General features: G+C 39.8%; 1 protein-coding gene across 4 annotated transcripts in view; it reads right to left on the bottom strand.

Annotated features, from left to right (window-relative positions):
• The window catches only part of RAPGEF4 (Rap guanine nucleotide exchange factor 4), a 164,760-nt gene that overhangs the window by 65,181 nt on the left and 75,900 nt on the right, over window positions 1-23,679 (bottom strand). For all 4 annotated transcript variants that reach the window (XM_064514967.1, XM_064514968.1, XM_064514970.1 and 1 more), the window contains 2 exons: window positions 18,995-19,067; window positions 17,851-17,912 (listed from right to left, as the gene is read on the bottom strand). In XM_064514967.1, coding sequence (XP_064371037.1) covers window positions 17,851-17,912; window positions 18,995-19,067 — 135 coding nt within the window. The remainder of the gene's footprint in view (window positions 1-17,850; window positions 17,913-18,994; window positions 19,068-23,679) is intronic.

Raw genomic sequence — 23,679 nt, 5'->3', positions numbered from 1 at the left:
AACTGGATCCTGTAAGAGATCATATCACGTGATAATAGTCACAACTTGCCAGAAGTCCAAGGTATGTTTTCGCATGTCTTTACCGTTTCGAATCTCCCACTAAGGGATGCTTAGAAAGCACTGTGAAAAAAAGAAGCAGAAATAAAACAGCAGAGTGTTTAATTACCTTCTTAACACAGTCTGGTATCTTTGAAGAATTAATGTGACTAAAGCACACAAAAGCTGCAATGAGCAATATGACTAGGTTACTTGATGATCACGTTTTTCAGGACTTCTGAATTAAGGGAAAAACTACCTGCTTAAGAGCTCAGATATGCAAGCAGATATGCATACTCATTTATCAAATTATTACCTGCCTCCTGGCCACAGTAATGCCAAGTGTACCTGCTCCTAGTTTGCCTCAATGTGAGAAAAAGCAACACAGAAAAAGCAACCATCTTGCAGCTTTAGCAACTTCATGTCCTTTTCCAGTTAGTGCACATAGGGATAGTTGCTAAGATCTGCGGATGCCTCCCTGTAGGGGAGAAGGTGCACAGGAGGGTAGAGGAGAGAAAGCTGCAGGTGTTGAAAGGGGGAAGCACAAAGTGATCATGAGAAACTGTTCCTGGCTGTGATAAAATGGCTTTCAGTGTTAACATTTTACAAACTCCATCTCTATACATTTAGAGATTCACACGTTCAGGCAATTTAGACAGACCCTCCGTGTCAGCCAATCGCATAGCTCCCTATTTAAATTGGGGTGAAGCAGAGAAAGTAACAATTTTAGCCTCCAGTCCTTTGAAGATTCAAATATTTATGCATGAGAGCAATACCACAGATTGAAATGGGACTATTCATGTGTATAATTTTATGCACCCATTTAATCTCTGGAGAAACGGGCCTTAGATGACAAACTATAGGGCAAGGGCTGCCTTTATTTCTGTGCTTCTTACACCACTGAGCAAACCATATGCAAACAAATAAACAATATAATGAATAACAATAATACAGACCTAACATGAGGTCTGTATTGTCAAGTTTTTTGAATCTGCTGCATAAAATCCAAGACCATCTCCTACAAAAATGCATTTTTTCATTTCCCTCGTTAAGTAACTGTAAAGGGATTTTTTTTTCCTCAGTCTTTACGTATGAATGCTTTGGATCTGCAGCAATTTGGATCTGCAGAATCAAATGATGGAAGGACCCAACTATTACTCTCAAATGTTAAGGTAGGAAATGTGTATTGCAAAGAACTAAGAAGAAATATAATAAAAGCCAAAGAATCATGACTTTCCCATGACCCCAGTATAGCTCATCTTTGAATAGAGAACAAGTTGCTGTATTTGTTGGAGTTAAACATGGCATATGGGGTTACCCAGGTGATCAGATAAACCTGTGCACTATGCTTGATCCCTTATTTCCAACTGGCACACTGAAAAGAATTGCAAGTGACATCTGTTTTCCTGCTGGCTGGCAGGGGATCCACCAGAAACAAAGGACAGAAGCCACACAAGTTGAAAGGTGGCAGCAGCAAGAGCCGCATCACGCATCACCGAGCGGTTTGTTTGTTTTACACCCTCAGTTGTTCCTGCCGGCGATTTAGGGCCTAATCCAAAGCCCCCTGAAATCAATGGGAAGTCTCTAATTGGTTTAATGGGTTTCAAGGCAGGGCCATAGCACTGGATTCTCCTAAGGGCATTTCAGGAAGCACAAAGCATCTTTAGCTCTCACTGGTTCCAAGTGACTTCTGATGACTGCGCTTGAATAACCTTGTATAAATGTCTTGAAAAGCTATCAGCGCCCTACCTGGTTCACAAAGGAAGGAAATCAGTCTACAGCAAAGAAGAGCACAGCTCTAACAGCAGCAGGAGGAGTAGTGACCGTATATAAAACATATAAAAAACATTCCCGCATCCTTGGCCAAACTACAGCCAGTCAATAAGATGCAGCTGAAAATTAGCAAAACTCCCCACAAAATACAGCCCTTCCACATCAAACCTTCCCCTTCTGTTCTCCTCATTCTTTCTCAAATCCATTTATCCCTTTTCAAAAAGTTGCTTTTTTGTAACATGTGATCTGTCTGAGCTATTCCAGACCAAGGATATACACAAGAAATCCAAAGATGAGGGGCCTTGGTGGAGATGTCTCTTTTTCTCGTACAAACCAACATCCCCAGTGGTACAGAATAAGCAGGGCTGTACCTGTAGCAGAGATATAGCTGAGCATACAGTATCTTAACTATGGGAGTGTATTTCCAGGTGGAAGGCAGTCTTGGACAAACTATCCTCAGTCAACTCCATTAATCCTAATTCCATCTGCCAATAAAGAGTGTGTCGGTGCTGAAAAAAATCAGGGTGGAAGCTGGTCTAAGACCCTGTCATAAAAGGGTTCTTCGAAAATTTTTGTCAAAACCTAAAGAAAAATGTAACCAACATTGTAGGAACTTCTGCACTCTCAGCCTTTGCTGGGTCTCAGGAGCAATCCTATGTACAACAACATGCTGACACACTGACCGACACAGTTACAGAGTTCACAGGTGGGAGAAAAGCCTGACCTCAGAAAACACGCAAACAGCGCCAGGGCCCCTAACCAGCCTCCCCGGTGCCGTCAGAAACGGGCTCGCAGCCACAGGGACCTCAGGGGGCCCCTCCTCTGCCCCAGACGATCCTGTACCCCCGTTAGCAGGACTGAGCTCTGCTCAACCCAGACCACTTCTCCCCTGATTTTACATAACAATCCAAGAACCGAAAGGGACCCACAGCCAGTCTGTAAATACTCCAAAACTGTATTATCTGAGCATCTTCAAACCCACCTATGCTCACAGAAGACTACCATGGCTTCTTAAGAAACATTATAAATGGCACCTGTGGGAAGGAGGACAAAGTATGAGTGGAGGAAAACACAAACAAGTCACGGATATTTGCAAAATCTTGGAACTTCCACAGACACAGAAAATATCCACATCAAAAAGTCTTCTGAGTTTCATAAAACTATGGCATCTGTAATCTAAATACCCAGAGGTTTTACGAACTACAAGCTAACTAAGCCAAGCAAAATAGACTAGTAGAAATTGTCAGGACAGGTAGATAAGATACCTGAGTTTTATTTCTTTTTCTGAATTAACTGACCTTGTACAAGTCATGTAATCACACTGTGCTTCATTTTCGCCTTTTTGGAGAGATGAGTACTAATAATTTCTACCTTCGCAAAATGCTTTGAATATTGTCAGTAAAAGGGCTACTATCAAAATACTCAAGAGTAATGACAAATGTTTTAAAATCTATCTTTATTCTTCAGACTTAACACAATGTAAATATTAAGCTGTATTTTAAAATACATTCTAAAATTGCTTTTCTGTAGTAATCTACATGTATTAATAGCATAAACAGGAAAATATGTCCTTTTAAATTTTCAAATACAATTAGTGTAGCAAATTTATTTTAGAATGTTAAATTGAAATTGCATTATTTAGCACTTCTCCAATATTTCTTTGACAAACTGTGTATGTCTGTCCTTTTAACACAAAATGATTCAGCCATTACCAAAAATGATACTTCACTGTGAATGTCAAAGGGAAAAAGAATATTGAAACAGACTATGACCAGTGCACAAAAAACCCTAGAACATGGCTAATGATGTCTTATTTTCCTGTCATTTTTCTACTTCCTTGCTACAATGAAACAGCTGCTATAACTACACTGCATGCATTGAATAAAATGTCACAAAATGCTAACTCTGCTGTGAGCGTTCCAGATATTCTGATAGAGGTGTGACTGTGGTTGTCATAAGCAATCTCAGTCCAGCAACATTACCGGTTTCTCTGCTGCTGCATTTTTTTTAACCTAAGAAAGAAACTTTTTCTATTGTCACTCACGAGAATTACTATTTTCTTAGTATCCATAGTTTTGTTAATATTGCGTTTACCTGAAATTAGTTATATCTTGAGAAGCAAACGATAATGCTGAAAATGGAAAAGTAGAATAAAAAATCAGGCTGCAAGGTTACTAGTCCGTAAGATCTGCCTCTCACGCACACTTTAGGTACACAACAAATATTCAGAAGGCAAACTGAAAGGAAGTTAATTTTTAATGAGCTTCTGGAGGATTTACTTTGCTGGTTTTCAGACACCTTCCTAACTTCTGCATACAAATATCCCATCTCCTAAACTTGCCAAGAGGCCTGCCTCTAGGAGAAATGGGACTGGATGGGCTCTCTCTGGTGTCTGATTACATCCAGACACCAGAACTGTTTTGAGCACTATGTGGTGAAACCTTAGATAACATGGTTTCATGCCAACCATTAAGGTGATGAAAACTGGAGGAAGCGACGATCAAGCGGTGAAACTGTGACCCTATTAAAATCAACGGTGAAACTCCTGTTCACTGTAGTGCAGCCAAAACCTCACGCAAGCGAGGCAGAAGCACCACTGTCTCCTGAGGGCTGCCACTACATTTGCTGCCTGACCCCCGCTAGCCATTCTGCTTCTGTGTGTTTCAACTTCTCCACCTGTAAAATGGGGACGACAGTCATCTATTCACGTCATTGACAAATGATGAGAATGAGCCACCAGAAACACTGTTGAATGTTACGAGTGAAATCCTGGAAGTCTAGTGGGGTCTACAGTTTCATCCTGAACATTTTATAATCATTTTTAACAAAGAAAGGAAAAGTCAACGAAGCGAGACAGAGCTCATGGCAGTTGAAGGTTGCCTCCTGAATCCCCTAGGGAAGTCAGCAACAAGGTAAAGCCTCTGGCAAGCAGAGAAGTTAATTTAAAACCCTTCTGTGTCTCTTTCGGTGATTCCAGGCTCCTTTTTCTCCAAGTTCAGGACAGTGCACTGTGCGAACACACAGGAAATGAAGGAGCAGACTCTCAAGGAGCGTAGCACACCTGCCTCGGATTCCAGCTGCCCTATGTGCTCATTCTTCCTCTCGTCATCCTCTTCAGAAACAAATTCTGGCCAAAAATGAACCCAAGAAGGAATAATCTAATCCAGGACAACACCTTCTGTTATCCCACTTCGTACAAGTAGATCAGATGATTTTTAATTATCTACATAGACGTTTTCCATCTATATAGAATGTATTTCCTAATACAGGTTAATGGTCGCTCCTGTAGTACATGAAAGTAAACAGAAGAAAGAAATCCTACACTGATGGCTAGACCAGAACTCATTTTAAAAAGCACAAATATTCTTCTTTCAGCCAAGTATAACTTTACTTCAACAGCTTAAAATCTTCTGTCATAAACATAAAAACCATCCAAGCACTTCTGCTTAATTTACATATTTGTGCATCACTGAAAGAGACAAGCATTCTGCTCTTGGCAAATATCCACAAAAGAACCTTCTTATCTTCCTTAAAACTTCATTTTCTCCGTGATATCTACAAAAAGCTTGTCGAAGTGTAGGGTGCTGGTGCGCTGAATCTGTTAGCTTTCTTCTCTCATCCATGTCTTTCATAGTGAACGGGTTGCTTTTGTTTTATAACCGGATTGCAGTCGCCTCAGGGTAGCACCTTCTTTCTAGTGACACCAAGTCTGACATAAGACAGCTCCTACCCTTGACCAGGACCCGGTAGCACTGTTACAGCTCTGCTAGCCCTGAGGAAGCCTCCCGACCAGTCCGAATGACAAGACCAGGAGAGAGTGGTCACAAGAGACAATCAACACGCGTCCTCTGAGGAAGCTTGTCAACACCACAACCTCTTTCAGCAGTGAGGGCGCATCACCACCTGCTCAGTAATAGGAAATGTCAAAAGACATGTATTTGTGGGTGAAACATTGGCTATGCAGGGTAGGGGGGAACTTCACTCTTAGAGTAAAATCTAGTTGTGATCTCTCAAGTTTAACCAACATGAAATGAAACTCATTAACTGCTGTACATACCGTCAATTAATTCAGTGTTGTTCTGATACTCCACTGGCAGTAATTGCATTGATTAAAAGCATGCAAAGGCATTTGGAACCAAATTATTAGATCTGCATATGGATTAAAATGCCCCATTTTTCACACTAATTCCATAATCCTATGGGAGTAATCATTAAGTAAACTACAAACATTGAGTTAATGTGCATCCGTGTGAACAGTAGGTATCCCCCAAGAAGACAGTAAAAGAACTTTTCTGCCAATTCCTGCCAATCTGAACACGACATCATTACTATTGAGAAATAATAAATATCTCACATTTGCAAAATTGCTTCTTCTCTGACTTCCTATAGAGCTGGCAGCTGCCTAACTTGCCACCATTTAAACCAGACCTGGTCACATTTGTTCTTTTTGTTGTGAATTACAGCTCATCTTCTCTGGTAACCCGTGAGGGAAAGATTTCTAAACATATACTGAGATGCTCCTACTGTAAAATGGATCTTGATTGGAACTGAGAAAAGTTTGGCTCCCCAAAAGAACCCAGAACACTTCAATAATTAATCCAAGACTGAGAGAGAGGGGAAATTACTCCACCTGACATTTTTCCCTCTCTAACCACTTTATATCCCAAATCTCCGTAGCAAGTTCTGAAAGAAATGACCTTTTTTTTTAACCTCTCTCAGTATGTAGCCCAAGCTGTGTAAGTTCTGTGATGTCTGGCTTTCAGGGATATCGTAGAACCAATCCTGTCCTTGTGGAATGGAAAGGGCACCTACTATATGCATTTTATGATATATCATCCTTCTCCTGTTCCTCCTTAATGCTGGTGTTAATTTTCACATCACTGCTAAAACTATTGCTTCACCCAGCTGAAATTCTATCCCTGCCATCTCTCAACCACTCCTCTCCTTTTTAAACATAATCTCAAAACCGTCTTTGGTTTAATTGACTCTTTGTGCGCTGTATGTGCTCTACACTGCATTAGGTTGAGCATTTGAAAACGTACTGTGAAGACAAAGTCAATGTTTGCTGCTCCAGAGAAGTTTAATTACTGTAATCCAAACCAGACTGACTGAAAATACTGAACATACATACAGTATTCACAGCTAACTTGTCTAAAAATACCGTAATTCCTGCACTAACACAGGAATCGTTAGCTGCTCCATAGCAGTCGGCCTGAGAGGCGATCTTGGGGAAAGGGGAGTGCATGCCTCTCAGACAAATTTCTGGTACAGGAAAGCCTCACAGGATTGCAGATTGCCATGTATCTATGCTGCTCAAGGTCACACAACACTTTCCAGACAGCAATCCATATTTTTTACTCAAAGATCTTACATTTCATAGCAGAAAAGTCAGACAAAAGACAGTCTTTCAAGAGCACTGTAACACTGCAGAAACTGAGCAGACTGAGTGGCACACAGGAGCTCTGGCAAGGCAATGTCCTGCTTTCTCTCCCCCTCCTCCTTCCCCCAGTTTGGACTAGTGTACCTGCAACACAGGAATGTCACCCTATTACAGTGACAGGCCAAGGGCTGCTGTGGAGCAGTGGCTGTAAATTTACAGGAAAAGGAACGCCAGAAACCTTACTTCTACCGTTTTGTCAGCACAGGTTTTTCTGACATTCACTAACGCAGACGTTCATGAGAGCGGGAACTCAACTGAAGACAAAAAGAGGTGCCTGGGGCCTGGGCTCGGTCTGCTTCCACTTGTGGATGCCCAGTTTTACCAAGCAATATGAGGAGTCTTGTGTGGCTAGGGACAACAGGCTTTTCCCAGGTACCTTTCCCAGACTCACCTGGAATAGCTGCTAGAACCCAGTTGAAAATCCCTAATCTAGACTGGCTCTGAACACAGTTAAAACAACCCAAGAGGAGGAAAGAGAGGGGAACAAAAGGTTACCTATTCTACATACGTGCTAGAACAGTAATGGCAATGTATCATACAAATCTCTATTTAGACACAGGAGATGGAAATCATACAGATTCATTTGCGATTTAGCAGTGACTTGCAAAGGACCTGCAAGCTGGTCTGACCAGAAGGTGCCCTGCCAGTTGCTCTGCTTTCCCTTTTGCTGAAGGGGCTAGAGGAAATCCCTCCTTCACACCACACCACCACCTCTGCCCTGTTGCTTGCTCTGGCCCTGGCCAGGAAGCTAATTTTTCCACAAAAACAGCAGAAAAATTAAGCTCAGAAAAAGGCTGAATCTCCTTCTGACAGTTCTGCTCTCTCACCACAAGCCAAGCAGCAGTGCCAGCAGGAAGGAGAAGGGAGAGGGCACGCGGTAGAGAGAAGGGACGGTGGAGGAGGCCGGGGCTGCGCAGTCATGGACCTGCTGGGGAGGGGCAGCCCCGGCCCTTGGCTCTCTCAGGGCATAAATCTGCTCTGCCCCAGGCAGGCAGCAGTGCCCTCACTGCTTTCCTCCTGCGCAGCCCCCCGCTCCTGCCCCATCTCCTGGTGCCACCATTGCCGCTCAGGCGGCTCTAAGGTCAGGAGGTGGCTTCAGGTGAGAAGTAACCATCTGAACCATAGCGCAAAAAATACACAAGGGAAGAGTGGCATGAGGAAAGAAGATGTGTCTTTAGTCCCCTCAGATTCATGCATTAAATTGTCAGCAACTTCAGAGAGTGAGGATGCACAAAGCAGTACTGGGAGGTTTACAACAGCTTAACTGTAGTTGTCTCCATGTAAGTTACTGTCTCTCCAGCCAGTTCATATTTAAGGTTGTTGTACAAATTGTTTATACAATTTCATTTCCTTAAGATGAAAACAAGCGTTGTAGAGTAACCCTAATTAGAAGCAGTGTAGTAACTAGTATCGGAAGTCTGATTTTTTTTCATTTCTATTTTGGAATCTAAATTATGTATTCCTTTCATTTCTCTACCAGCCAACTCAGCTATGTATATATGCATTTCCTCACTAACTGCTATCTTTAATTTTAAGACAGCTGCATCACTGATGATGAAGCACACAGAGATCAAACATGTTCACAATCTTGTGCCAAGCTTTCTTCCAGAAGGAAATTTACAAAAAGAATAAATAATGAAAAGTCATAAACCATAAATCTTTAAATACCTGAACAGTACTTGCAACTAGCCATCACTGGAAATAACAGTCCAATTACATTTTCATCTCTCTCTTAGATATCTGACACTTTTCCTTCAAGAATTCAAACCCAGAATGGTTCTGTGTGAGCACCACAAAGAGAGCACTGCTTCTGGCGGGGTGCTTTTTGCGGAGAGCCGAGCACAAGGGGCTCCTGGCTCTTGACTAGGTCACACAAAAATAAGAACAAAATCACTGGACAGCTTTTCCCCGCTGTTAACCTCTCAAATTTTTGTTATCTGTACACAGATAAAAAAGATTCTGCACGGTGATCAGGTAAGATGCATTGATTATTTCTTACAGACTCAGAACTATATTTGACTTTGCAGAATACCAATTTCCAGCACGCACTGTAGGACAGGCAGTCAAAATGCTCCGTGAAAGATGATATGACTGACTATAAGGAATCTGATTTCAGATCCCAGATTCAATTTTTCTGCCAAACTTGAGAAAATAATTACAAGATTCAAAAAAATCATTTTGCGGTTTCAAATATAAGTGCCAAATGTGTTACTTGTATACGCTTGACTTGTCTGAAGATGTGAACCTTGAAAAGGACTATCTTTTCTTCTCGGTATAATTACCCACTCTTCCTGCCTTTCAACTGCAAAAGATAAATGGAGCATATGTGCATGTTTTACGGGTTGGGACAGAATCACAGAGAAAACACAGCCACGGAGCAAGAGTCATTGAATATGACTCCACAGTGTATCTCCGACTGCCCTTGCCAGCACTGGCAGGTAACACAGTATGCTACCCTTTCCCACACAACTGGATATAAAAGTGATTTCAATACTGAAAGAACTTCCCACAGCTCCTTCATAATATTCAGTGTTTTAGAAATTCCAGTGTGAGCTAGGAAGTTCTGTTACTTTTCCTTTATTCATTTTGTTTATTTAAACAATGATGACAATACTCATTCGCCTAGCCAAGAGGGGACAGAAAGGGAAAATGTCTCTTCAGCCATACTGCTTTTCCCATGTTACCCCAAGCTCTGACTCAGCATCGCTACTCTGAAAAATGGAAGCAGTGCGAGTTAGATCCCCTTCAAATGACAAGATTAATATATCACTTAGCTTTTCATTTATCTATTGATTTCTGAACTCCTTCCCACGCCCAGTTCTCTAGGATTATCATATCCAGGATGGATCAGTAAAAGCTCTTGTTAGAAAGCTCATTTGAAATTAGCACCTCACTGTGATAAGTGCAGAATGAACACATATGAATCTTGTGCCTTAGAAGGTCGTGAGGCAACCGTCATCTTTCTGTCTGACAGTCACCACATCTTTTACGTGACTGGAAGCTCTTTGGGGCAGAGCTTCCTCCCATCCTTTGTATGCACAACACTCTGCAAATGAGAACCGCAAGGCTCTAAATTAACATACATACATATATAAATACATACATAGGTAAAAACGCACACAAACTGCAGTAAAGGTTGACAGGAAAAAAAGAAAAGGCAGAAGTGGGGAGCACAAGATTGTGATAACGCTGCTTGAGGGGACTCTTGGTCCACATAAATACTGTTGAGAACAGATGTATTAAAACTCAGAAATAAAATGCACAGACCTAAAAATTCATACAGTTTAGTTCTAACATTTACTGCAGTATAAGGATCATTTTGCTTGTAACAGAGGTCTTTCACCCTTACCCCTCATCTTTGATCTTTTCACTCCTCCTTCATGATAAAACCCACACGCACCCTGATTTGGACCTTGCAGGTAGTTTCACGATGCCTCAGAAAGACCTTAAAGCACTTAAAGAAGGTTATAGATACAGACACACTTTTCCAAGATTAGTTTTACATTTTTGATCAATGGTTGGTGATTGCCCCAGGAATGTTTTACAACTGCGACTGGAAGGGGAGACTGTTTCAGGTGCTGACACTTCGACCCGGCTGCGCTATTGGGCATTATCCACTACTTTTCCATTATTGATCTTCTCCAAAGATAAATGTGGCAATTTGCCTATGCTTTAAAACCAAAATACCAAAACCCTAGGTGTATGTAATCCTTGTCCAATGTTGTTATTGCTGTTAAAAAATGAGGACAACATTTAAAAAAAGAATATTTCTTCAGGATCTGTAGGTTGTAAGATTCTGCTCTTTTCTGCAAAAAATTTAATTTGGGAAGTTCATCTACCAAGAGAAGTCTTGCCTCTACTTCTTATCAGGCTCACTATCACTGCAGACAGCTCTATTTATCCTTAGGCCTGTCCTTTTTTCTTCCAAATTCATGGAAGGGCTTCAGGACCGGGAATCCTTGAACTGGGTCAAGAATGTGAAGAGTAGAAAATTAGTTATGCTGACATTCGCGCTGCTATATACACAGCAATCCAGACCAGGGATTCTGTTTTTTCTTTTTTTTTCCTCCATAATGATATTTATTCCCAAATAGTAATAGATCAAATGAGACTCTCTAATCATATCTGTAGGTTTTTACTCCATGACTACACTGGCTAGTTCTGTGTTGGTCAGATTGGAGCTCAATTATATGATTAGCTACAACAGAAGAAACTGTTTCCAACAGAGACTGCCACTAGGGTCTCCAAAATTCAGGATACACAATGAAGTCATGGCTTATAGACATTTCATAGATTATCAGACAGCTGAATTGGATAACAGAAGATGAGATGGTACAAGCTTGTTCTTTGAGGCATCTCTATTCACACTGATATTCGAAAGGGAAGTGTGCAGCTGCGTATCATCTGCATATGGCTGGACCTGGAGATAGTCATGTCCCAAAACTGTCCCTGGTGGTTCTCCAACAATTCAGCTTATGCAAAACCTACTTATGTAAACCTGCAGCCTTTCTAACAGTTTTGTTTACATTAAAGAGCTCTGGTGACATATAAAGGCCTGCACATTTTTCATGAGGAAGTTCATTACTAACGTATGAAAAATGTATTTGTCACAGACTCCTACTCATCTCACACTCCTGTCTTTGTTATCTCTCCTGCCATATGCTGTCACCATGTGACTCATTGCCAAGGACTATATACGCAGTGTCTACACTAGCCAAATTGTTACAGACTGTGATAATGATTGAACCCTGAGCACTTCCACTCAGAGCAAAACGAAGAACTTGAGCAGACCTCTAAGCAAATTACTTTCATATATGTGAAATTGGTGCCAAAATATTAGAGCAGCCCCTAAAAGTAATTGGTAGAGTTAGGACTGCATGAAGACATTACTTACAAATATTTGCATACAGCGCTTTTATGCAGCCACTTCAAAACAGAAAATTAAAGGGATTTTTTTTTTTTTTAACTCTATGCTAACATTGTATAGGAGACAACAGAATGGGACACAGAGCCCAAGAGAGGTTAAGAGTTAATGCACACATATCAGCAGATGGTCATACCAACCATTCACACAGAAAATCAATTCTGTTAAAACACAATTTTCATGTGAATGCAGAGAGGTTACCACTTCCAAACAAACACCTTGTCATTGCATCTATAATCTTGCTAGAACACTGTTTGCTTTCCTGCTCTGTCTTTTGTTATTCTTTTCTGCAGGCTCAGAATTTCATAAGCATGCGAAACATTTCCCACAGCATTTTGCTAATGGTCTATCAATTCCACATTTGACATTCTACTGAATATGTTAAAAGATATGCTTTCTCCTCAGGCATTTGGGACTAGTAAATTGAAATACAGGGAAATCAGAAGTGAAATTATTGTGTTTATTGCTAGAGTAACTAATATGGTGAATGAACATAATTATTACTGGTGTCTTGTGTGGGCTTTTCAAGCCTACATCTACTGAATTGTAATGTCATCTTTACAAACAGTATACTTTTAAGTGCCCAGAGCTATAGTTAAGTGCTTGAAAATTGAAATAAGAAAATATTCATTTGCCTGGCAATGTTGAAAATGGCAACATTTTGAGGATTAACACTTAGATTATGTCCTTTTCTGTCAACCAAAAGATCTTTTAGATATGTTTTGATTAAATACAGCTGATAAAATAGCAAATTATGTTTTCATAATCATGTTATTCCAATTATTTAAGTGCATCAAAATCAGCAAGGCACCTAAGCCTTATTGAAAATTCAGTAAAGAATAGTGATCTGCATTTTATCACATCAAATTAAACAGGGAAGAAGACAGACAAAAAGGTGACTTTCAGAAAAGTATTTCAGCCTGCCCTAAGGAAATTTTACTGTAAAAAAAAAAAAATCTTCAAATAAATCACTTCTGATAAGCTGCCAGTCTAGAGTATTTGAACTCATTACATGAAAAATGTAAAGGGAACGTTTTAACGAGTAAGCTTTGCAGACCTTATCTCTATGTATCTTTCCAATATTACTTTGTGCACTAGAGGGAGCTCCTGTAGCTCTTTATCACAAAAGAGATCCAAAGACAAAATAGGAAAGGTAATAGAAATAAAACATAAAGAGGTAGAGATTTCTGGAAAAAAAAATTCTTCAAACGTGAAGAATAACTGTATGAATTCGCAAAACTTAATCTACTTGTATTCTGTGTTCAGTATATTTTCCTCAGTACAAAGGAGATGAAAAAGCACTTTCCTCCTTTCAAGATGTATGTTTTCAATGAACAAATAGAATAGTTGTTATTGATCTCAGATTTCCACTCTTTCTATGGATCATTCTTATGCTCTATGAGGAAAAGAATCTCCCATTTGCAAAGGAATTTCGCAGACATTTGCTGACAGCAGAAGAAAGTGTTCAGCATCAAGCTCCAAGGAGAGCTGACACTGCTGTCCTTGATGGGTCTGTCCTCTGTTCTTACTCACATCCACTTCAACCTTTTCAACCAACATGCTATTTCAACTCAGTTCTGCAATATCCTCTTCTCTTCTTTAAAACCATCTTCTATCTCATGTCTTCTGAGAAGACTGGGCTAATTCTGCTTTACCCATTTCCTACTGGGGCAACAGTAGAGGGGTGAAAGCACAGGGGAGACAACTGGGGTTTTCTGTTACAGTGCCTGGCTCTGTGATAACCAAAACGTTGCTTTAGCAACTAGGAGTGATGGCAACAAAAAAAATACTGTTCAGTATTGACATGGTAGGGCACGTGTCGCCCCGGACCAAGGAAGCACAGCGTGGGAATTCAGCAAGCACAACGCACACAGCATCTTTGCATGAGCTAGCAATTAAACTGCAAAAAGCCTCTACTGAGCCAACTTCAACCAAGATTTTTCAAGGCTTTATGATATGGTTTATTTTTGTAGCGGGTTGTAAATGGCACTCCTTACTGCCAGAATAAGCCTCAAATGTCCAGCTCCTGGTCCAAAGCTCAGGATTGCTACAATATCACAGCGAAAAGTTATTTAACATGTGCTGTGTATTTTTCCACATCCTCAGTGTCAGAGAGGTTTGATCTACTTCAATTTAAAAATCAGCCACAAGCATACTCTCAGCATGGCAAATTCAGCCTAAACAGTGAAAAACTGGCAAAACTGTAAAAACAGGGTCTTGTATTGGGACGCACCAAGCAACCCTGCTGCCAGCTCTGTTGGTAATATATGGAAACATAACTGCTCTCTATTGTGCCTGCACACTGGAACCCGACCTCCCCTGCGTTCTAAGTACTCTTCGGTATCTTTTCCAAATATGTATTTGAAATTATTATTGATTTTGTCATTTTGGCTTTAGGGTTATATTCACCTAGCAGAACCAGTTACAGTCAGATCCATCCCACGAGAATTTTCAAAAGCTAGACTTAGAGAGGCTAGCGTGGAGATATTAAACTGACTAGTTAGAAAGAGAGAAGCTGTGTTATCTTCCCTTATGCAAGACAGCTTAAAATTGATTTTGTTTCCATTCCCCAAAATACAACTGAGCACAGTAACATACTTTGTCTCAGTATTTTATGCTCAATTTAACTGTAATACTGCATTAAATGATGTGCAATTATGTAACCCTAAATGCAAATGAATTCTTGTTTGGTAAAAGAAAATCTCTTTGCTGCCTTCTCCAAAAAGAATTTTTTAATGGATTTTAATGAACTAGGAAAACCAAACATCCCCATATGGTGAGAAAATTTCAAGGCATACATTAGAAGAAAAATCTTAAGTTACTCATCAAAAAAGAATAGACGTGACAAGAGAAAAAATTAAGCTATGAAGATGAAACTCAAATAATTAGCAAATATGGAAAATCATCTATTACAGTGCTTGTAAAAGACTCAGCGCTAACTAAAAAAGAAAATCATGCATTTCGTATTTGAAAAGTAGAATATATTAGACTTCATCTGAATCAAATTTATTGGGTGTCCCAATAAATGTTTAAAGACTTCCCTGGAAAATTACGGGATAATCAGAACTACTGAAGAGATTAGGTTATCTCCTTCCATCTAAGAGCATAACGTTTTCTTTCCACATAAACAATTTTGAGAAGCTTTCTCTGAATCTCAGCAAGTTCCTCTGTCGGGCTTTTTCTGGCCATGACAGAGTAGGCTGCAGGCCCCTCTGAGCTGTACTCACTGCCAGTCCAGCAGGCATGATTCTGGTAACGAACACATAAAGGAATTTAAAGATGTCCTGCAAATACTCCTCCTTCCCTGGATGAATGCTCCTGCACCGATCCAGCAGCCATTTTGGCAAACATATATCACTCTAAAATACACAAACACAGGGCTGTTTTCTAGTAAGCTGTTACTTTGTATTCTGAATAGCTGGCAACACTTATGGGAATCTGACCCTGCGATCACACCATCTCCCTGATCATTCAAAACTGACAGGAGGACATGAAGATATAGATGTTGCATAAGCACAGGAACAACTGTATAGTTTAACATTCAGAACAAAAATTGCATGCGGTAAACAAAATACTTGAGTAGTTACATCTATGTTGTACTTACCTTTAACTTAACATAACTAAACAGAAATATGGCCATATGGTGAAAAAAAGAGAACTAGGATTCATGTACCATTTTTGTGCTATGTAGGTTCCTCTGCCACATTTGTCATAGGACTTCCAGAATTAAACAAGGTGACAAGCATCTGTCACATATCTGCTCTCTGAGCTCTTCTCCAGATAAAAGTGCACAGAGTGTGGGAGGGCTGTTTTATATGTGTGTCTTGGAGAGGAAGTTGTTACGGTTCATGAAGGACCTCAGTCCCATAAAAGCCACTGAACGCTTTGAGGCTGCCCCAGCCACGTTCTGTCTCCTACCCAGGTGAACGTTACTTTGTGTGTGAAGAGTCCTGCTGTGCTAGAAAGGCCCAGCTATTGGCAGCCGTGTTAATCACAAAGCTTTGCTCAGTTCCTGTAATACCGTGGACCTGTCAGCGTGTATCTCAAAGAAGAATGCCCAGTGGCAGATGCACTTTGGCAGATGCTTTACACTGTCTACTAGCAGGACCCCTGCGTTACTAGGGCTCAGCTTTCCTCCATCCGTTCTCCAGCCACCAACTGATCTCAGTTGAACAGTAAGCCATCTGACTGGCAAGAAGCCATCTGCATTCACTGAGGGACAGGAAAAGCCATGTATTATCTCCATATCCTGGAACACGAGTCATGCCAGTCAACCCATTCACGCAGCAGCTCCACACGAGAACCGATCCTTGTGGGCCGCGTAAAAGAGGGATCTCATAATACACCAGTGATACTGGCTCAGGATCACTGACCATTACTGAAGGGCTTCCTTTTCTTCCAGGAAAGACTAGCATGTTTTTAGCTTGCTACCAGGAATCCCTCTATCTGCCTCAGAAGGGAAAGACGTATCTTTTGGGTTGGATTCTATGCTTGCTTCCTGCATTGAATTCTTATGTGCTCTCAGGTAAGACCCCTGATCATCCAGCTTAAGTCCAAGGGTAGAATCAAAATGCCCACGTCTTGGAGAAGCACTGAGCTAAATACTCATAAATGTTGGTAAAATGCTTACAGAATGGAAGATGCTATCTAAGTAGCTAAGAATTACTACTTAGCGTATGAAAAATATTTATTTTTATACAGGATAAGGCTGTGTCAGGAAGTGGTACGGCATTAGTGAATAAGACTCTAGAAAAAGGAACTGCATACCGTTACATCTGTACATTTAATAAAGGCTAAATGTGACAATTAAGAAAGGTCAGTACCCTTGAGGAAGCAGGACAGACAGACAGGGAGAGGCGGAAGTAGTTATTTTAGCATTAAGGAAACAGGCTAAAACATTCATTGTCTTTATCTGCTGTCAAGACATGTTTTCTATTTAACAAAAAAAAATCCTTTAACCTTTTAAAGACATCACACATGCATCCAATAAAACTCCTATATCAACAAAGAAAGCATCCAAGCAACCGCATATAACTGTAACTCTCTTGCTCCTGCCGTAAGAAACCTAACAGGGATGAAGGTTCACAACAATGTCTTATACTACTTCTTCTCACTATTATGATTATTTTAAACCCAGCATAGCATTATTCATGAGTTATTTCATGTGGGTCCTGATTTGGTAAGGCTGAACCCACAGAAATATTTCACAAAGGGGAATTAGGATGTAAAGCTGTTCTCTCAATACAGCAGAAAATTTACCCTGTGCAAAGGGCCAGCATCAGTTAAGACTGTCTATGCACCAGTTAAGACTCAGTTAAGCCTTAAAATAAGATTTAATTAAGAATTCTATGATCTATTGACTATACTCTGTTCTTGTCACAGGGATGCTTTTCTTCCTTGTTCTTAGCACCTCTCTTACAGAGATATGACAATCAGATTGTAACATAAACTTCAGCAGCAGTACACTTTGCAATATGCTGATCCTGAACCATTTGCTTTCTTCAGTTTTATGATACCATGTCTAAAGCTAGCTTATAATTTGTATATTTTACTCATATGTATCAACTACATGTTTTGCATTTTCACCAGGCTCTTCTCAGCTTAACACTGTACTTCTGCATTTTTCATTACCAAAAACCCCCACAAAAAAACAAAGACAAAACTAGGTGTGATTTACCTTATTACAATTTTTAGAAACTTGGCAAAGAGCACTTGACATATTCTCCTTGTCCGGCATCCCTGAAAAAAGAATACAGAAAGTACATACATACTGTAGGTTCTCTAAGTACCAAAGGGTATTGCCAATTATTACCAGTGGAATAAGGAATTGGACAGTTTTAATATTTTGATAGCATTTGCACTAATGTATGATTTTTTTAACAGTAAAACATGTTTAACCATACTTATTCAGACAAAATTTTCCTCTTATGAACATGAAAAAGACAAAAGAGCTAACTTCTTTAATTGCTATAACCACAGCTTGTTAAACATAGTACTTTCTCACAATTTAGTATCTGAAGTTTGTATATAGGAGTTGAGCTGGTTGTATTTTTTCATTTAACATTAGCTGTGTTTTGACCCTTGGCACTCAAAGGCAGGACTGAATTTACCCTAACCAGCTATGCTATGCTATGCTGTTCTTTTACGAATAGAACATATGGGACACAACGTATTGGCCAAAATATGCAGATGGTCAGACTTCCTCCCAACCGACATCTAAGTAACCCTCTGACAATGAAATAAAAGCACCTTGATTTACAGAAGTGATGAACTACCAAAGGCTTCCCTTGGATGCAGATGACTACAGGCATGTGTATGCCTTTATCCCATGGGGTCACATAAGGTAGAGACGCACCCAAACTAACTTAGCTATATAACTAAGGTGAGATAGCAGCATGGTTAGTGCAGGCTAGCTGCCCAAGCATTAACGCAGGATCCCAAGTAAGTTTTGTAGCCCACCCTAGCTAAGAAAATCAGCCAGTTTGTTGTATTTATCCTACTCACAGGACTCACGGCTGCACTCCATGGAATTCATGTTAACATCTAGATCCAGTTAAACGTTGTATGACAAAATACGGTATGTTTTAGTCAACAGGTCTAGCTCACAGCGCAGATCTGTGTACAGGTCTGTATATAGTTGCATACAGTGGAGAATGCAGTTAGGCAAGTTCCAAATTATTTCCTACTGTTGCAATCTTAATCCAGTCCTAATACTGGATTGCATTCAACATCAAAAATTCCAATACCCAAAACCAGAATACATTTGTCTTCTTTTCTTTCTTCTTTTTTCTAACATCCGATTCCTATTTTCTCATACTTACTGTCATTGTTGGAGCCCGTTTCCATAACACCATATGGAGGAGTGAGAAGTCCAGACATATACTGTCGATATTTCTGAAAGACAGTGATGGCAAATTCAGTCAGGTACAACATGTATAAGCCATTCACGGGATGATGTGGTATTTACATCTGTGTCTGCCTTGTTCTTCACATGCACACAAGCAACCTATGAAAGACATGTTTTTACTCTTAACACTACAAGGCCTATTTTCTTGATCGGAGCATACTGCCTTTATTTTATCAAAAGTTTTAGCACAACCCCATGCAGTTCCCTACTCGACCTCCCCAAAAGGCATGACTTTGAGGGGTCTAATAAATTGACATTGTACTTAGCTGTGTGATTTCCCATAAAGTCTGTTTTAAAGCTTGCTTGAAATTACACTACTCAACCCAACTCAAGCTTGCTAGCTACTTTATTTTAAGGATAGAGGCAAGGCTGTTAATTAAGAATTCATGGGAACCACATATCACTACCTTTCTTACAAGATGTAAGATGTATAGGATTTAGGGCTAAAACTCTAAATGTTTAATTCCAATACGCTAAAAAAAGAAAAAGTCTGGTTTTCAAAACTACAAAGTTATGTAACACACACATACCCAACAGCATACACAATAAAACTGCATTACAGTCAAAACTTTGTAACTGCAGAAACAATGTCCCTTGTACCACTGTAAACTACATAATTGTAACTGATGTCAGTAACTGCTGTCTTTCTTCTGTGAATGCCCACACGATCAGTGAGGTTCAAAGCTTACATAAATCTCCACCTAGAAGTGTTAAGAAACTCACAGAACGTTAAAAAAAAACAGCACCAAGGAAAAAATATGCTTTTATCAAATAGAAATCATTCAATGCATAAGTGAGACATTTTTGTTTCCAATCACACCATATTGCTCTCATGCTTAAGGATAAACAACTATAGGTACCTTTTCGAGCTGGCATAAAATAAGCTTGTGCAAGAAGGATGCTAATGATTAATGTAAATAAAATGTGTCGTATGGCCCTTAGGATGTGCTGAATGCAAACAAACTACTAATTTAAAGTCAAGTAGGTTTCAACTAAGCATACAGAATAACTGAGGAACAAAATTTCCCTCATAGAACAATTTTAATTAAAAAGTTTTATCCTTTGCTCTACGGGGCTGTCTTGATCTATTCACTTCAAAAATGCTGTCTACTGGATTTTAACGGATGCTTGAATTATCCTTTCAGCATTTCTTTTCCTGGGAAATGAATATAAAAATGTCATCAATTGTGGCACTAAAGAATGAACGTCTTGCATTCTAAATAATAACAAAAGCTACAAAGAGTACAATTAATCTTAATAATCCAATCCTATTTTTAGACAAGCTATTACATGATAAAGCTTAGTAATATATTATTTAAACCTCACCCATAATCCAGTTGAAAACTCATAGGAGCAAAATGTTTCTGAATACAAAAAATTATGATATATTCCCGGTGCTTCAGTCACACAAAATAAATAGTACTTAATCTGGGATAAAACTCTCTTATTTTGTTTTCCAAGCTGTTCACTTCCCCATACTCTGCATCCAGTCCTATGCCTGGAACTTCCACTGAACTCAGTGAAAGGGAGAATGTGACAAATAACTATTTTCCCAGTTCAACAAGTAAACCAAACACAAAACAGGGGAAATACTTATTTTGGTTGACAAAATTAAACACAGGAAAATATGACACAAGGTGTTGAAATAACGTTTTATTCAAACAACAGATAACTGTTTTGTTCTGGCTTTACAATTAAAAAATTTTAACATGCAGCTTAAATGAATTTGGTCTTCAAAGGTGATTTAGAAATGGAAAATTGAAATGTTTCATTTGGGATATGATAAAATCAAATTTTACAGAGAATATTTTTCTGTTGTTCCTAACCTTTTGGATGATACTCAGGTATTTCTTCTGTTTTCCCCCAAAATAGCACTTTCCCAGAAATAAATTATTAGTCCCAAAATATTTAATCCACTTTGATAAGGAACTTAGATTGTAGGGTGATAGTAATTCTCTCTAACTTTTCAAATGTATTTCCTATGCTATGTTCACCATTCTCATGTACAGCAGTTGCCTTTCTGATTAATTCTCTAATATTTTTCCTGACTATTCTTCTCATGAAATGAAACACAGAATACACCATACAATTGCAAAATTGCATGGGGGCCTAATTTAATAAAAATGCATACAGAAGTCTTACAGGTACAATAAGCGACAGATACATATATGACTTTTACAGCAGTAAAACTCTGGCATTAAACATTAAATGTGCCCAGTTCCACACTTTTGCTAAAACACAATTCTTTTAGCTCTATTCCACAACTGCCCCATACAATATAAGGTATCAGCCACAAGAAAAAAGATGTAGCTGCACACCACCAAGCAGTGATACAAAAAAGTATTATAAACAGCTGACATTTTAGGGTTCTTGGAATCCCAAACATGTCTTAGAAATTTGCTATTTTTTAAGAACCTCAACACTATCTACCTTTGGATGCAGGTCTGATTTTCATTGATAGGCAGGGACCTATTCTCCAGTCTTGTACACCTACTGCCGTATTATATGCTGTATTATTTGCACATCCCATAGGCTTTAGGGATGCCTGAAGATTTCTTGTTTGTACAGGCACCTAACCACATTCGGCCCTGCCTCGTGCTCTGGATGCCAACACCCACAAGGAGCAAAAGCACAGGCTACCAAAGACTAAAATTCTGCCATCTTCCACCAAAAGTCCTACAATACCATGGGATACGTCTACTTAGGAGACTGGTACAGCCAGCCTTGTGAGAAGCACTGCCGAGGAAGCAGTTCAGTCAGCACTACCAGAAGAGGTAATTCAGGACGTGCCCCCAGAAAGCTCAGTTGCTGGGACTCCTGCTGCGACCTCAGCATAAATTAAGCTACCTTTTCTATACGGCTGTCTTGAAGGAAGGCAGATACGACTGCCTTCACATGGTCTCCTGTGAAGATAATACCTCTGTAGGGTGCAGACTGACATAGGAAGTACAATTTACACCTAGAATTGTGCCAGCTCATCAGCCAAATTAAATGTCAAAGGACACTCATTTGTAGAGAAGCCAGATTACTGTTTTCTAGGAAAGTAAGTATGCAAAGAGAGGCATAAAATAACTGCATAAAGATTCACAGTATCAAACGGAGTAATGAAGTTCCAAGCATGATATCTCTCAAAGCTGAGATAATGAGGAAAATGCAATATTGAGTGTGAGACCTATCTTATTACCATAACATCTGTAAATGAAAAGAAAATGCAATAAGCAAAGTTGAACTGGTAGGTGGCATTTAAAATGATCCTGAAGATTAACAGACTAAATATTTACAAAAGGCTTTCGAGAACACATTCCACTGGTGGTCTGAACTCCGGAAAGGCTCTCCTCGTGAAAGGCAACAGCAGCTATCAAATCATCTTAAGCTTGTTTATTAGCAGAAGTCTTCAAGATCTGTAAATCCAACAGGACAGCAGGTTTTACAGCTACACTCAGTGACCTATTCATTGCGTCTTCAGATTTCTACCAATTTACAAACTCTATCGTGCAATAGCCTAAAGATCAGGCACTTTCTGCATCTAATCTGACACTTAGCACTAGTAATAAAGACAGAAGTTTTTCTTCCAGTTACTGCCCAAATCATATCCATGCAGTGGTGCAAATTAACACAACCTTTTCAGTCACTGCTACAGCCTAAACCACAGAGGAGTGCTAATGAGGAACCGCATGAGGGGAAAGGGAGAAAGGGGGTAACGCACTTCCCTCGCTGGGGACATGCTGTGGGTGAATTTTCATGCCACGAACTTTAAAGCCACTCATTTCAGCGTGTTCAGTGTGTCCCTTCACATGCTCCTATGTGGACTGTGCCTGGGGGTAGCTGGAGATTAGTCTCAGAGGTTTTCATGACTACAGCTGATTTTCTTCCACACCATGAACATAATTTGGTAAAAATTTTATATGATAATGTTTAGAAAGGCGATTACTGTAATACTGATGCAAGCTATTTGTGAATCTCTTATAAACTTTTCCAGTGCATATAAGGTATATAAAATATGTCTTTTCAGTTAGTAAGTATTTGAGAACTAATACCCATCAAGGCAGGGAAAGGAGGAGCAAAAAGTGATCCATACAATGCAAACACTCCAATAAAAGCCAGGTGGATGCAAAGAAGTGTACGATCCTATGTTCCTTTCCACGCGCACTGGGCAGCAAACCACAGCAATCTAACGGGAAGGACTCGGACTGACGAAGGAACGACCTCCGGGCATAAAGCTCTTGAAGCCGGGTTCCACAGCAGACGCTCCCCCAAGTGCAGCAGTTCTCCAGTCAGCAAGCAGCATCTGGTTAACAGCTGTTTAATAAGGACTCTGGTAGCAATGGCATGCAGCATGAGGGAGCCTTCTGACACCTCCCTGCGCTAAGGCAAACCTACACATAGCAAAGCACTAAAGAGTGGCTGTCCTGTAACACTGGAAAAGGTTTTGCAGATTACAAGAGATACTTGGTTGAATACATGCTCTCTCTCTTTCTCCCTCTAAACCCTCCCCACAAAAATTTCAGTATATCCTCACACTTTTGTCCAGATGCACTTTTGCTACCTCCTGTTCCACTGACTACCACTGGCAGGAGAGAAGACTGTAAGTAATAAAAA

Source organism: Dromaius novaehollandiae, chromosome 7 (assembly GCF_036370855.1).
Source record: "Dromaius novaehollandiae isolate bDroNov1 chromosome 7, bDroNov1.hap1, whole genome shotgun sequence".
Lineage (NCBI taxonomy): Eukaryota > Metazoa > Chordata > Aves > Casuariiformes > Dromaiidae > Dromaius > Dromaius novaehollandiae.
Note: the sequence above shows the minus strand (reverse complement) of the source record. Positions and strands in the feature narration are given on the sequence as shown.